We start from the raw sequence: 16,886 nt of genomic DNA on the forward strand, positions 1-16,886 counted from the left end.
GTATTCAAGTAGTGTCTTTGCAGTGAAAATTGTGCTGATGCTGACACATGTGCTGCTTATACATACCGAGGGAGTGGCTGGAAGTGATCATAGGGCATGATTTCTTTAAATCCATCACTGTCAAAAAAAAATAAATATTGCATCATTATTTCTCATACCCGAAACTGTACATCAAGTACAGGCTTTTATGTGATCATGCCTTAAGTAAGCAATTCCCAGTGAGAAATGAAGGAATCTTACTTCATTACACATTAGCCTGATGTCAAACAATGACTTGTATGATCTTACCTTTCCTGTATGGATAGAGGACTATTCACCATACAGTTTCTATATTTCATACCACCATAAAATATTAAATGAGCAAGCTCTCAGCAGAGAAATTTATTATCAGTGTTCCTTTAGGTCTGTGCCACTTTATTAACAAGAAAATATTTACTTATATCTGTAACAAAGACTGCTGAGGAACATGAGTGCCAGTGAAACAAATACATCACAAGATTTATCCTAGATAGGTCCTGAATGGTGCTTAGGACCCTTCTAGAGCTGTTTTTATTTGAACCACACAGCATAAAGCCTTACTCCCAATGCTAAGAAATATGGTATTATATCCAGTAGTACTTCCCTTTTCCTGGCTGTATAAACTAAATTTGCAAGTTAAAATATAATTACACCCTTTCTTTCCCTAATTTTCCCATTCCAGCTATGGAACATTTGGCACCCTTTGCCATTAAGCATTATTGAAGTCCTTCTGCTCCATACAGAGATCAACTCTCCAGGAAAAAAAAAATCTTGAAAGTCTACACATCTATAAATGTTAGAGGTCACTATCAACAATTATGTTCAACAGAAATGAAAGGAAATGGACAGTTTAGCTATAGGAAATGAAATCCATTGAGAGTGTTTCCTTTTCTTCTTGCATATAACTCTGGCTCAGCCAGCTGGCATGTTAATGCAAGGTTCTGGGACTTGATACTGTGATGTTATTTTAAGATTCTTTAGCACAGCCAGGAAACCTCACCAGACAATCCAAAAGTTAGTTTTAAATACTGCAGTGCAATTCAATACAATTTATGTGTACTACAGCCTTTATAATTCGGCATTAATATCCTGGGGCATTTGTACCACAAGGACATTTTCTTGGAAAGATTTTTTTTTTTTAATTCCTGCTTTAAAAAAATCCAAACAAGTAGCCCCAAGCTTTGATTCTTGAAGTGTCAACTCTACCGTACCAATGAAGAATCAAATGTTTATGGTAGGTAAATGAATGAACCAAGTTAAACCATGTGCAAAACTTGTGCGCTGAGTGGAGCTCCTGTCTGGCTGTTGAGAAATCCTGAATGGCAGCATCAAAAAATCCAAAAGTAGGCAAGCAATCTGTCCTCCTCACACAACCTCACAAAATCCTCATATTAGTGCTGTACTACTCAGCAAAAGACAACGCAGAATTAGCCCTCGAACAAATTGATATCTGCAGTATCTCTGTATAAGCAAAGTGTTCTATTCTGCTACACTGAAGAAGTGCCTCAAATCTATTGGCAGTGGAATCAGCCTTTAACACGTGCAATAATCAACCAAGATTAAGTAGCCCTCAAGAGGAAAAGAACTGAAATCAAGTAAATACAATTGCCTGTTCCTTAGTAACTGACTATATCACACACAGATTTATTTGTCATACAGACCTAGAGGGGCAGGGATCCATGTTGCATTCTTTTAGCTTGGGCTTTGGTTTCTTGTTTTCTGGATGATAATGACAATAGTGGTCAGGAACAACACGCTTCAGACGAATGTCCACACACTCAGCTGAATTAAGCTGATAACCTATTGCAGAAGCAAAGTTAAATCTTGTAACGGAGAGAAATTTAAACAGCCTTGTCCCCCTGCTCTCAATAATGTGATGCCCGTTGAATTAATTTTCTGGATTACTCTTTTTCTGCTTGCTTTTAAACAAGGAAACAGCAAGTAGGAGCATGAAGGACCAGACTTTCATTTAAGGCAATTCAGCATAACAATTATATTAACCTGTCTTAACACTAGATGAGATTTTGGCATTTTATTCTAATAGTATTCTAAGTATAAGAGTAAAGACATACATATTGTCACATTACACAAGAATATATGTACTGCACCAGCTCACCTGTCACAAGGCAAACCTACAAAGCCATATGGTTCCAGTACATGTTCTACAACTTATAACTTCCCTCCCCTGAGGAGGAGTTACCATGTATGTTGGAGAGCTATATTACACAGTCATTCATGCTAAAAAAAATAAATACTTAAAACAGAAAGCCAGAGGAATTGAAGATGAGATCCAAAAACATTGCTAAGAAACTGCAGAAAACCAAGAAATAGCTTCAAGAACATTCCTAGTTGAAGAGCCAACAAAAGAAAACTTGAACTACTTGGGTAAAAAAAAAATAAAAAATTCTGGTGGATACTGGTTATAAGAAGGGATCTGAATTTTATAAACCACTAGATTCTTTTTTGGCTAAGAAAAAAAGACTCATTCAAAAAAGCTTACTTGGACTAAAACCGAGGAGAGGAGGAGGATGTTCTGGTATGTGCAAAGAAAAAAAGTTTGAAACCACAAGAATTAAAATCAAATAGTCTCAATAAACTAACAGCATAAGTCCCAGTGTCTACCAAAAATGCTAAGTATTGTATATCTATGGCTTCAGTTGTGTGTCTCTTGGCTGATCCAGTGTCTTCATGCATGAGAGTGATAACCATAAAGAACTAAGCAGTTCCAGTGCTCAAAGCATCTATGTTCCAGATCTTGTAAGTACTGAAAGGACCCAGAAGATATACCACTTGCAAACAGAAGAAACACAATTTTTAGCCATTCTTGCTCATTAAAGCTTGACTGTGCTTTCTGAGATGCCCCTTCCAACACAGGGAGGTTAGAGAACTAAAGGCAGAAGCAGCAAGAAGTAAGTGAGGAATGGATTCTGATGTCAACTCTCTGTTGTGAGGAACTTCTTTTTTTACTGACAGTACAAAATGCCAAAGAGACAATCTGGACACTAAACCCACTTTCAGATAACAGGTTAAAGCCAGGCAGCTGCAATACAACTTTCCTGCAAGCCTCTGTAATATGCTGTTCCTAACACTACTACTTTCATGACTAGCTTAGTTTTCATGCTTCTTCAGTCCCTGTTCCCCCTGAGGACTGCCAAGCCCCACTGATAAAGGTACCAGTTTCATACTGTAGGCAGCTACAAAGTAGGGCTTTGAAAACCCTGGATAATTTCAAAGAGATTGACATGTAGCTATAATTTTCAAACCATAACACTGGTCTGAATAAGGTTGGATTTGAGCCAATACCTTTGAAGGTAAATATGTCCCTTGAGTTATCCAGTGTTTACATGTAGTCCTCAAAAGTAACTGTGAGGCTTTATACTTCTTCCCTTGTCAGATAGGTTAAGGAAAAAAATTATAAACACAGTGCGATGGAATCATCAGAGGATATGTATTGCCACTCACAGCTCCAGCAAGAATCACACTTCATGAGGCCAAGTATCTCGTAAGATACAGTAGTTTCCTGTGGGACTACATATTATCCACATATATTGTCTGCATTTCAGATTACAGGGAGGTGCAAGTGCCAAAACGGATGGTCCATCAAAAGATCCCCAGACTCTGCTTGTACTTTAAGCATCTCTCACTCTCTTTATTCATGTCCCAAGTAACTATTTAAACCATATTTGCACTCTCCAGAAAATCCCTACATCAGTATCACTCGCATCCTGGTCTGTTTTGCAGGTGACCTGGGTAATGCTGGCTGAAGGGAAATAGTTATCTGCAGTGTCACACACCCCTCCTACCATGAGGTCACGCTAGTTTTGCAGAACCAGACATAACAAGCAGTGGGCTGGGCTGGATGAGCTGTAGCAGAGCTGAGCTACACTTCATCTAAGCTGCAGTGTTTAAACCAGGAGTAGCTGCTACAGTGCACCACATGCTGCTCTAACTACCATTAGGACCAAATGTCTAAGACCAAAGGTATTGATAGTAGCTGTTCTTTAAATTCTATTTACTTATTCTGCTTTCTATGTAATTAATTTCTCAACAAAACGTTTTAAAACTCTCCCTCATGTCTACTACTGAGGCCAGGAATACCGTCTTCCTCCATTTCTTGATTATTCTTATTTTAAAATATCTCAGTTTGTTTCTTTGCTTACTTTCCTGAAATATCCTTTATGGATTGCGATTTTCCATTTTCAATGTCACATCCTTATTTCTTAGTCAACATTCTTACTCAAATGAACATTGTTTATGGAAGAACATGACTTCAAGCAACATAACATATAAAAAACCCTATGCTGACCCTGGCTTAACCAACCTACTTACCTTCTACTCTGTAATTTATTCTGCTGAAGAATTACCAGTGTGCAAAGAAACACAAACATTTAATCAATAAAAACGCAGAGTAAAGGTTGTAAATCAGATATTTTTGATCTTCAGTTGTTATCACTCCTGAAGAATTGCCATTACTTACCTCCTCCACATGTCACTGTGCAGGGGAAGAATTCTGTTTGTCTCCACTGATGACTGATAGGTTGATAGAAAAAGAACTGAACCACGCTCTCTTTTGATCCAGAGTACCTGGTCTGAAGAAATTTCCATTAAAACACATTTGTGCACTGTACTCAATAGTTCATGTCATTTCAAAACATAGTTTATACATAACAGCAGTGCAGAGAGTAAGATGGTAACAAGCATAAAATCTCTAGAAAGTCTACAGTAACCATTAAGTTTAAGTTCTCAATAGCTAAGCATTTGAATCTTGCTTCTTTTCCCCCCACATTATTCAAGGTACTAATGTGACTACTCAATCATCTATCCTGGAATGGCAGAGTTCCCAACGGTATTCTTTGGTTTTATTTCTTTTTTAGCAAAACTTTTAAAATTGGCTGCAGAGAGAAGTCTCTAAGTGATCCAAGCACACTGATTCACAGCCAGGCAAGTCTGACTGCACATGGGATACTGAAGGTGCAAAAGGAAAACTACTGAAATCCTATTTCTGCAAAATAACCAATAAAGCCAAGTAGTGTGATAATATTGAAATATTTGTCATTCCCAATGGCATACTGCATGAGTGTCTTCCTTTGGTTGTCAAATATTGATATGTTTCTGCATATAAATATCTTAATGTGTGATGCAAGCCATTGGTATGTGGTCTGGGTAGAAAGAAATTTAAAAGGATTAGAAATGGTCAGTGGCTGGATCAGCAATGTCTGAGGGAGATCGTAGGGCACTGCTGGAAGCAATGCTCAGGTTCAGTAGGTGGCAGTCTGCAATTGGATTAACTCAATCCCCTGCACAGGGTCACGCTGATATTCTTTCAGTAATACTAAAACAAAAATCCTGGCCATTTTTACCATGAAAGACCCCGTGGTACTTCCCACCACAGGAAAGACATTAATCTTGTAACATTTTAAATTGTTTGGATTTACTTAGCATAAATGAACTCTGGACTGTAATTAGGATTCCTTAATTCCCAGCTAAAAGATTTTGTTGCACTGCTACAACCTGATGGACACCCACCCACCCTGCTGCACATACTTTGTAAGTTTGCACATACACACATCCCACCTTGATAATGAAATCTGCTCCAAGAGGTCCCTGGATCTTTATGATTTCCCTGTCTGTACTCTTCTGAAATTCAACAGTTGTATTTTCAATGACATATGTTCCAGGAGCATTGAAACTGTGCTCTCCCTTTTCTCCTTGTAGCGTTTTTGATTCTATAACTAAAGAAGAAACATGCAATTGGTAAACTTAAACAGGATGTTTTTGTTTTCAAGGAAGTCACAAAGTAATGTTTATAACTTTGCCTTGCAAGTGACAGGTATCTATGTGCATTAAAAGCACCCAGAGTATCTGTGAGAATATTAGCTGCTTCGGGTTATAGTCTGATATATCAACTGCAAGACATGTCAGCAGAGGAATATCTGTCTGAACACACTATTCTTTCATACCAGAAGCACTTGTGAGAAAGCTTTTCCTACACCAGGTGCTTTGTAGCACTTGGTGTAACCAACAGATTCAGTAGGAAAAGCTGAAAGAAACTCAAAACTGATAGAATCAATATACAGAAAAATAACCCATACTTTCATGCAACTCAAAAGCCAAGCAATCTCAACAGTCTCCACAGAAGCCTGAATGGTGCCAAACTCATCTGACACTCAATTCAATACCTGTATCACTGTACCAAGGTCATTAACTCCACTCTGAATATTTCCCAAGTGAGGAAAAAGCAGGGCCAGGAGGTGGGCAGCTGCCATCCCAGAGGGAGGGATGGCCCTTTCCCAGAACAGGTGGTGATGCAAACCCTTTTTGAATTGTTCTGCACTCCTTGGAAACAGATTAAACTAACAGTCCACAACCTCCAGAAGACAGATGAAGCATTTTAGGATTAAATCACTTCCAGCAAACTGACTGAACTGTGAGTGGACAAAGCTAAAGGAAGATATTCATAACAAAGGCAGAATTTTGGGCTCTGCATAATACAGCATAGAGGCACAGCAAGATACATGATTTCAAATACACTGGTCTGGTTACAATCTACCAGAGCACTGCATGGGAAAGGCATGAATCTCAGATGAGCTCAAGGCAAGCTAAAAGGAACCTTTTGATGAGCTATAAATACTTTCTTTCTCCCACTACCTTGCCTTTTTTGGTACTTTAAACAGAGTTACCAAAGTCAGGCTAGATTAGGTTAAAAGCATCTGGTTTTACCTGCACTGAAAACATACTCTGAATGCTGTAGTCCATCATTACTGTTTTCTTCCTTCATATTTTTTAAATAAACATGCATTCTGGAGTACCCCCAACAAAGCAAGGAAGGAAATGATAGAATAAATTAAATTTCCTTACCAACATTAACCCAAGCTTCTAAGCATTAGGTTCCACTATGCTCACAGGTATAACAAAGATCACATACATGGCTGGAAGGAAGTTTAAGGAAGGATATGTTTCTAGGAAATGACTTTATGTTGATCATGAGGTATGAATCTAGTGGTGAATCAAATGTACTTTGTCAAAGAGAAAAAATAAATCTCTGGAAATCAATGTGCCCCACTGTCCAACGCATTTCCATTAGGAAAAAATAGATATAAATAAATCACAGAAAAAACAAGTATTTAGATGATTACTACATAATTTTGTTTGTCACTTTCATGGAAGTTTTCTTTCCTAGTTGCATTAAAAAATAACCTGTTAAAATATCTGTAACTCAGCATTCTTGGATTAGGCTTCTGCAAGTTTTGGCCTAAAATTTACACTGCTTAACAGTGAGTAATAATGCATGGTGTCTGTTATCCTCTCATTTTGCTGAATAAGAGTAAAATCAGCAAATCTCAAGTACTTCCAATTCCACATAAAGTCAGTAGGATACTCAGGAGTACAGGACCCCTTTAAAACTACCATTTAAGATTACAAAGTGGGACATCCAGCTGGTGCAAAAACTCATTAAAAATGTTAATTTGGTGTCCTGAGCTGCATTTCCTTACAGTCTTTTTGCTAGTTTTCTTAATTAAAAAAAAAAAAAAATCATGTTTTCCTAAGCAGAAACCAAGAATATTGTTCAGCAACCAACAACACAATAACTCCCTGAGAGCTGACATATGTTTACATCAGAGCTACGCTAGATGTGGATCCAAAGCATGTGTTTATTTGCAAAGTCTAGCTACAGAGTGATGGTCGCTAACTCTGGAGGTCACACCACTGAAGCTTAGAACAGCTGCTCGGATTTTCCCAGAAGTGTGTCACACAGGGAGATGAGGAGCTGTTCCACAGCACAACAGATAACCTCTCATGCAATACACTCCTGCTCAGTAGTGTCTAGTGCTTGTCATCACAGGCTTCTAAAACAGAGCGAAACGAAGCATCTAGTATATTTAACACATCCAGAACATAATGATTCTTATCAGGGAGCAATTCCTTCCCAAAAAACTACTTCATTGGTTTTGGAGCAGTAACTGAGAACAAAGGTTTCATCAACTCTTTTATAGACAAGGTTTAGAAAAGAATTCACCAAATATTAATTTGTTTTACAGGGTCCTGTTATCCTAGAGAGCTGGGGAGTTTGACTTCAGCAGTAAGCTTCCCCATCCTAAGTTAGGGAAACATTTCCTTGAGTGGTCTTTAGGACTCCAGATGTGCAGAGTCACATGGACAGGAAATTCTCTGGAGTGCTCACCTGTTTCTGTGCCTAAGAGGACAATCACTGGTGCCAAAGACCTGTAACCGTGTCTGCGTGTTACTTCCCTTACCTCAACAAAAGGAATGTTTCCCCTTGGAAAAATGCTTTGCCCAACTGTGCATGGAAGCCCTACAACGAAAAAGCTCCCATACTCTTGGTGGTAGGAAGGAGTAGGGCAGCATGGAGTGAGGAACCCACTGCAGATACCTCACTGTGTAGAGAGATGTATGGAAGAATTCCCAGGGAAATAGCTCCTGCTCAAAGTGCAATAAGAAGCAAGTCAAGTTGCTACCCAAAAGCTGTTTCTTTTCCATGTGATTAATTTGTAGACAGCACAATAGAGGGGCCCAAAACAAAACATTCATTCTTTTTAAAATGCAAGCAGCACTGTCTTCCTCTCAGCATCCATCAAAAACAGAGCAGTGCACAGATGCTCAGCTAAACACTGTCACCTAATGCAAATCACTGTGAACAGAGAAAAAAATGACAAAAATCAGTTCCCTTTAGTGGTGTATAACCTCTCTAAGTTCATGAACTCAGTTATCTAGCATTAGCCACTTGTAAAAATATTAGCTTCTGGTTTTCCTGTTTCTTCTGCTGGAGGATTAATTTCAGGGAACTTTCAGTCTTTCTTTTGATTTTAATGCTTTTAAAACAGCTGCTAGAAGAGCCATAATACAGTCCAAATCAAAAACAAAACCAACACAATGAAACATTTTATTCAGACCCATTTTTGTGCTAATTACTTGGTTATTTTCCACCAAATCTTTCACAAAACCCAAGCAGACAGAAGTACAGAAGGGACCTGTTTGTAAAAAATACAAAGTAACATCTTTGCTTTCTGATGAATCTGTTGTCTGTTTTAAAGTGCCCATACAGACAAATAAAACACTTTCTAACCAAAGAAATGCAGTTGTTACTCAAACAGTAACTGCTGATTGCAAAACAGTGCTCAGAGCATTTGTTTCAAATCCATTATATGCTACATCTCCAACTACATTTCCATTTTTGATTAGTCCAGCAGCTGTGTTTCCCTGGAACAAGAGCAGATCATAAACCCAGGATGAAGCACAACAGAACACAAGATAAAGGGAAAAGTGCCAGACACTCCATAGTGCTCTTCGAGTGTTTGCTGGTGCTGCTGAAGAACAAATGCATATTGGCAACAGGAGGCAGTATAAATTTTAACAATAAGTAGTCCCTGCTTCACCTGTTAAATTCAACTCCTTGCAAGTCAGGAAGAACATCTCTGACAAAGGGAACCTGTAATTGTAGGTGTGTTTTTTTTTTAAATTCTGCCCTTAGTTATACCAGCACATCCACACAGAATTCAATGAATTTGCAGACAAAGGATCATTCGATATTTTCTGTTAAGCAATAAACACCCACAAACACACATGGAAAGGTGGAGAAACAAGTTGTCCCAAAGCACACCCCAAGAAGGGTTCTTCAAGACCTGGCTATGAAACCAGAAGCGATTGCCACCCCTCTCCCCACACCAGCTCTCCCCGTTGTTTTTCACCTCTGTCATTTTAATTTTAGGTTAAAAAAGTCTAAATCCTCCCAGATTTGCAAACAGATGTGCTGGGGGAAGTGGTTAAAGGAACATTTCACAATTCTCATCCAGCTGGAGAGCCAACTGACAAAGGTGATGCCAAGCCACAGCTTCTTTATGGAACCACCCTGGGTAGGAAGCCAGGAGCGCTCTGTGCTTAGTTACCGTGTTGCTGCTGCATTCCTCAGGAGCTTTCCAGAAATCCCCCAGGAGCCACTGAATCTAGTACTTTTTCCTCATACAAAACTGCAACAACAACTTCCTTCTGCAGAACTACTTAAGACCAAGAGTCCTGACCTGAACTGGTCAGGATCACTCCTTCCTACATCCTTTACAACGGTAATAAAGGAATATTATTTATTTCAATATAAGTTCAGCTTTATACACTGTTGATGTCACTGGTATATTTGGAAGTTATTTCACTTTGTACTTCACTTGTACCTGGATTATTCAGCCTTGAAAACCACTCACTGACCAAGTGTGACCTCACCTGGAATATTTACACTATTCTCAGATGATTCAACAGAAATCTGGTGCCGAGTTATACCAGTGTTATCGATTCCACACAAAACCCTTTGGAAGTAATTTTTTTGCATGTTGCTCAAGAGTGTAATGTATTTGAGACATCTTATATAGGAATTACTTGGTTTAGCTAAGTTTAGAAACCACCAGTGTGCATACTATTTCTTTTTACTAGGCAGACTTTCCAGCGTTCTCTAGGACTATCTCCAGGCTGGATATTAAAGATGGAAAGAGGAATCAAGGTATCGAGGTCATGATCTTACCCATATTCCCACAGTTTGGATTAGTTCAGATACAAGGTTCTGTTTTTATCTCCTGCCTATGTATAAATACATAAAACAGCTCAGTCATACCAAGGTGTGCTGGTCCTTTCAGGGTAATTCTCACACTGCGACTCCCATGTGGAACAGCAATCACGGTTTCTTCCCCTAGGAAAATTAAACAACTGTATTAGAAGTTATCTTTCATCAGGGAATTTGTACATCACGTAACTACACTGAAAACTGTCAAATGTGTCCAAGAAAATATTTCACAGGTTTCACAATTTTTCTATTAAAAACAGTATGTTATTTTATTAAGTACAGTATACTGAGTCTGTTTGCTATGTTCTGCAACTGTTCAGACCTACAAATGGACCTGCAAATCTTTCTTGCTCTTGGAAAATGATTTGCTATTAACAATAACAAATGAAATGTCAGTTGTGTATTAGGAACATATTTACACTCTGTTGTCCTAGTTTTATTTCCTAATCACTGAATTGACATAAGGAATCTGCTAAGTAGTCCTTACCCCTTGCAAAAATCTGCAGCTGTTCAGTCTCATTTTGCCCACACCTCATTTCCTGCTGCAGGTCACAACTTTAATAAGTGGCAGGACTTACAGGAAATAAATCATCTACTTAACACTAACCCTTAACCAATTACAGACCAGTTAAGAGCAAATATATAATAGCTATAAGGGATATGTTATAAAAGAGTGTCTGCATCTAACTTACCATATAAGATCATTTCTTCCAGTAAGAGCCTCAATTTAAAATTAACTATAAACCAAACCAGCCCTGAACAGGACATGTCAATACAAAACAGCTTTTGGCTGCCTGAAAGGCTTCTTCATACATAAAAGTGCAACACACTTACTTCAGTGCATTTTACAAAGGCAGAAAGTTATTAGTTTCCATTTCAAATGTAGGAAATCTGTGATTTGCCCAAGAAAACCGAGTTAACAGTCAAATCAATAGACTAGAGTCTCTCATGCCAACAAAAGCAGCGCTCGCAGGAAAGGGTACGCACAGGGATATCCACAAAAGGAAGAGGGAAACATCCAAGGGGCAAAGTACCAATGTGCTGTGTCCCATTTCCATCGTCACCCAACTGTACATCTCCTGCAAGGCAGGACCTGCAAACATGTGCCCGCTGCAGGTACAGCCCACACAAGATGCTCTGCTCAGTGATGGCACCAACACACATCCAGTGGCTGGTGCAGAAGTTCATTTTTGCAAATTCAGAAACTAACGTGATTTGAAGGTCAGTGATACACTGGGGCCAGAATTACTCATACGATATTTAGAGGAAGAACAGTTGAGTTTAGTGTTAACTAAAAAATAGTTGAAAAATGTTTCTTTCCACTTTAAACCAGACCCCTTTATAGTAGATGCTAAATTATCAGCTTCTGGTTTACATCTCCTTAGCATAAGTATGAAATCCTGCCAAATGTTCAGGATACTTCAAGCAAATGCTGCAATTATTCTTTCTGAAATAAACACCTTCTTATGTTACAGTTTTTATATCGTCAATTTCTAGGAAGGACATTTAAATACAACAATTTATTTTGGATGTAATAAAATATGAGCTTTATTAATTTCATACTTCAGTATTTCACCAGGGTGAAAAATACTACAGTAAGAACAATAATGCAGCTAAGGAGTCCTGGAAAAAAATGTTAACTACTGAACCACTTAATATCTTTTTGCATCTTGGTTTTTCATCAGATGAATTGCTAGAGATAGCCAGAAGGTAGTGGGTGTGTATATCTTTAACGTTAGGAAATAACTACTGAATTCACATGTGCTCTACAGTATTTGAGAGAAAGCAGGTTTGAGGGGCCCATATGTCCTTACTTGGTCAGGATCGTATCCCATCCCGACAACCAACGAGCAGTCACAGCGCAAAACCTCAAATAAAAGTCTGATTATGACCAGTTCTGAACACATGCAACCGCTGTTCTGAAGTGGAACCAAGGGCAGTCCATGCTGCACAGACACAGCCCAGGTTTACAAATGTGCAGACGTGTGTAGGATTGATACTCCTGAGAACAACCAGGGTCGTCCTGCTGTGCTTCCTGCACCTCCTCACAGAGAGCTCTGCTCGCCTCAGCAGACCCTGCTGATCCCTTTTCAGGATGCTTCACATTCCTTTAGCAGTACTACAGACATTCCACCCTCACCGAAGCACTCTCTGATATGGTCCAAAAGTCTCATGGGGGTGCTAAATTTGGTGTTTCTCTGCAGCAGAGACAATATTACCAGAAAGCATTTTATTTGCATTAGAGGAGATGACTAAGTTCACTGCCACAGCAACATTCAACCTCTGCAGCCCCACAGACCTGTCGAGAAGTCTGACAGTAGATTTTTGTAACCTGACTGAGAAAATTATGACTTAGGGCAGTCTTTCCATGAGAATAAGTAAATTACAGGAAAAACTAAAAGTGAGATTTTTGGAATTCTGAACAAAGATGAGGGTTTGGAAGAAAAAGGGACATAAGCAACCCTAAGGGACTCCTCCTTCTATAAGGACAGCTTTAAGTTCTGATAAAACAGTAGTTATGCTTGTCCAGGTCTGGCTCCAAAACTATATATTCCAAAAGTCTCCAATTCTCAGTTGAATATAATTCATATTCTTAAAGAAACACAAGGCTCTGTAAACCCATTTAAAAATGGTTACGCTGTACATTTTCCACTAAATCAGTAGGATCTACACAGTTAAAAGCAGTGAACTCTTACAAAAACAAAGGGAAATCGCTACCCTGAAATCTATACTTAGAATTTTCAATTATCTTTTCTTTCCCTTATACTATTTCTGTCTCTTTGGAAGTTAATTGCTGACCTTTTTCTAAAGCTGAAAACGAATAAGCCCAAAATCACCCGGAACATGCAAAAACACTAGACTAAAATCTGAGCTCAGATTAAGGCTCACCTTAAAAACTCAGAAACAGGTGAGATATTGTGTCTTTATTCTAACACTGCTTCCACAGAAGGGATTCCAGTGGCATGTGAGTCATCTTTCTCCAGCACCTGCTTGAAATGGGCTTTCTGCTCTTACCCAGGGACTCTCAGCACACACACTACACACAGCACTTGCTGATTAAGCTCCTGGATTGCTTTTACTTTAGATGTCAAGGTTTGATCCTGGTTCTACGGTGTTAATGTGGATTTAGATTTTGGATCTCAATGAGAGTAAGATCAGACTCCCTGCTATGGTAAGACTGGGAGCTAATCCCTAGGATCAAAATAAAGGAGCCACATTCCTAAACTCAATCCAATTCAGCAGGTTTTATTTATTTTTCCATGTGGGCCATGGTGGACCCATTTACTGTTTCACATATGGGCCAGTTGGGATTTTTCCCTCTCTCCTCATTCAGCAGGCCAGAGGGTTTATTTCAGGTCTATAAAAACTGTTTCTTTCCATGTATTTGCTCAGTCCTTATTTGCTAGTTCCCCAGTTCTGATCGAAAAATACAAATAACAATAATCCAGGAACAACTACCAGCACACGGGAACTAAAAAGCTCAAAATATTTGGAGTTTTATTGCCATAGCTTCCCTCATCTACTCTAGCATGAGGCATGATTTCAGAAGCCACTGCTGCTGGGATATGTGCTGACCTACGACTGACAACAATCTGGGCAAAGGCAAACAGGTGCTCTTTAATAGATACCTGAACTAGGTAAGTATGTGCTACTGAAAGCAGCAGTTATATATCTTAACATTAAAAGTCACATTGTAAAATGTGTATGGGCACATCCCTTCTGTCCTCTGAGCCCTTCCCTCTCCAGTCTCATACTCTCCCACTTCCCTGTACCTCTATCCCTCTGTGCACCGGCCTTATGACTCAAAGCTGCCTCTTCAGCTGAGTGCCACTTCTCTGCATTGCTGAGCAAGTACTTCTAAGGTCTTGTAACCTGCTTTTGAGACAGTAAGGCCTCAACTCAGTCACATACTTACTACTTCTGGACACCTCCACTTTGTATGCACTGGAGAAAACATACAAAGACGTACAGTAAGCAGCCCATCAAAAGAATGGATCTCAAGAAAATGCAGTGCAAAATTAGTAATGAAATAGCCAGTGTTCTTACACAGGAATTTCTTCAAGTAAGACTAGAGAGATCAGTAAAGTAAAGAAGGAGGCTTCATATTAGCTATAACAGCCCCAAGTAAAGCAATCAAACTAAAGGGATGTGCAGACTGAAACAGCTGGTGCTGAAGACCCAGCATCCACACTGCACACATTGCAGGTGCTTCACTGGGACTAACTCCAGCCTGATCCATGGACTGTATAAGTCAGTAGCTATTGGAGAATATCAGGTGCTTTTCTGGGACACATCTTCTGGTTTAGCTTCATCAACACAATCCGAATTTATCCTCTCCAAGACCACTCCATGATGTGAACTGATGAGCAGCGTGTTAGGACCTTGACAAAATTTGCTTTAAAAAACACACTCCTTATCCAAAATGAAATGCTAATGTGTTGGCATCTATCCTTCCACACACACAGTTTTCATGCCAAATCAGTCCCAACTCCCTCTCCTGGCTTTACACATAGTTGATTTTTACCCTTCCTCTCCAAGTGTTTTTGACTCCATCTCCCACTGCAATTCCTTATCTAATCTCAGTCGTCTTCTCTTCCTATTTTCCTTGACTCAGTGTTTCTGTACAGCCAGGCCTGTATCCTCCACCCACCTTTTCACATCTGTCTTTCCTTCAGCGTATGAACTAATGTCAAATCTTTCTGTTCAGCCAGTCTCATCTTGTCTTTCCCTCTCCTTATGTGATCTCCTCAGCCCTGGTCATAAGTTTGAAGCCCAGAAGAGTTAGAAGTTCTCCATAAAATCTCTTTTGAATGCCTGAATGTGAGGTAGACATCGTAGAGTTCAACCCATGATACCTGTTCTACACTGCAGTAAAGCAGAAAAGCAAGAGCAACCTCATGGAAAATTTTTAACAGCTCATTTCTGTTAATAATGTTAATTTATTCTAAGGAAGCTGCACACATATGATCTGTATGCAGTTGGGACTTGTAACAAGCTAGAGAACACTTACAAGGATTAGTTTTCAGAAATGTCAGCTGTTAACATTCAAGAAGCATCTACAGAAACTGCAAGAAAAGGTAGAGGTTTTTTTGTTTTTTAAAAGATTGTCATAAAATATGTGTTGATGTTCACAGACATTGCAAAAGACTTGTCCATGACCAGAAGACCACTGCCTGCCAAATTTCAAATCCCTGATCTGCGATCAAGTCCAACAATGGGGGATGTTAAGACATATTAAAGAAAAGGTTTCAAGAATGTTTTGACAGTGGGAAAAAACATATTTTTCTCCGCTGTGTCCTTGGAATATGCTGAGTTGTTTTGGCTGAATTTTCTCCAAAACATTTACCTGGCATGAAAAGTTTCTGACACAAGTGTTGAATTTTGGCAAATAATCCGTCATGTAAGGTGAAGTATCAGGCAATCTTGACAACTGGGGTTGCTAGCTCCACATATATTGATTTCAAAGAGGGGAGAAAACGTGAGGCAGCAAGTTGTCACAAAACTGAGCCAGCTGATGACATTCAAGAGGTAGCTGGGCCAAAGGCCTCTCTTTAGATAAATGACCAAAGTGAAATTAGGTTTCTGCTTAAGTATGCTTGGGGATGATGGTATACAAACATTTGACAAAAAGTGACCAATGGTTAGTTACACAAGTGCCACAGGAAATAAAGCACATGGTAAGAGGAAATTCAAACAGTTACAAAGCCATCAACAGTGAAAACTCTTGTAAGAAGCTTTTTAGCAAAAAGTTAAGAGAGGTAAAACTTGCAAGTATCTTGCAGTTTGGGAATTAAGTAAAATCAGATTAGGACAAGTCCGTGCCTTCAACTTCACTCCCTGTAAATTTCTGAACCAGTCTCTTTTCTTCTTCATTGATATCAGAATCAGAACACTTTCCTACTGTTTCTTGCCAATAATAGTGCAGAAAGCAGAGATCAGGGCCCAATCCTACACTTTTTCCATGTGCAAAAAGGGCAGTGGAGTTAATGGGAGTTCCATGCCTATAGTACTAGAAACATCAGGTCCATGATATCTCACTTCCCAATGGGACAGTACATTTTACAACCTATTACACTTTTTGTTTGAATATCATTAGTCAAACCTTTAATCATTTTACCAGAATGTTAGAATCTGGCTTGCTGGCAGAAGTTTAACTTGCTTTGTCTTTCAAAGGCAATTAAGTGTTGGTGGAAAAAATAAAGAACCTTTGAAATGACCATTCATTTCATATTTGCAAAACAGTAAGCTCCCTTTCAGTGCTGTTTAGCTTTCTGATCAAAGACATTCATTTAATGTAAAAACA

General features: G+C 39.0%; 1 protein-coding gene across 9 annotated transcripts in view; it reads right to left on the minus strand.

Moving 5' to 3' along the window:
* Positions 1-16,886, minus strand: part of ADAMTSL3 (ADAMTS like 3) — a 179,987-nt gene that overhangs the window by 54,809 nt on the left and 108,292 nt on the right. For all 9 annotated transcript variants that reach the window (XM_032700359.1, XM_032700363.1, XM_032700365.1 and 6 more), the window contains 5 exons: positions 10,634-10,708; positions 5,593-5,750; positions 4,496-4,607; positions 1,680-1,818; positions 67-117 (listed from right to left, as the gene is read on the minus strand). In XM_032700359.1, the coding sequence (XP_032556250.1) occupies positions 67-117; positions 1,680-1,818; positions 4,496-4,607; positions 5,593-5,750; positions 10,634-10,708 (535 nt within the window). The remainder of the gene's footprint in view (positions 1-66; positions 118-1,679; positions 1,819-4,495; positions 4,608-5,592; positions 5,751-10,633; positions 10,709-16,886) is intronic.

Source organism: Chiroxiphia lanceolata, chromosome 12, assembly GCF_009829145.1.
Source record: "Chiroxiphia lanceolata isolate bChiLan1 chromosome 12, bChiLan1.pri, whole genome shotgun sequence".
In the NCBI taxonomy this organism is placed as follows: Eukaryota; Metazoa; Chordata; class Aves; order Passeriformes; family Pipridae; genus Chiroxiphia; species Chiroxiphia lanceolata.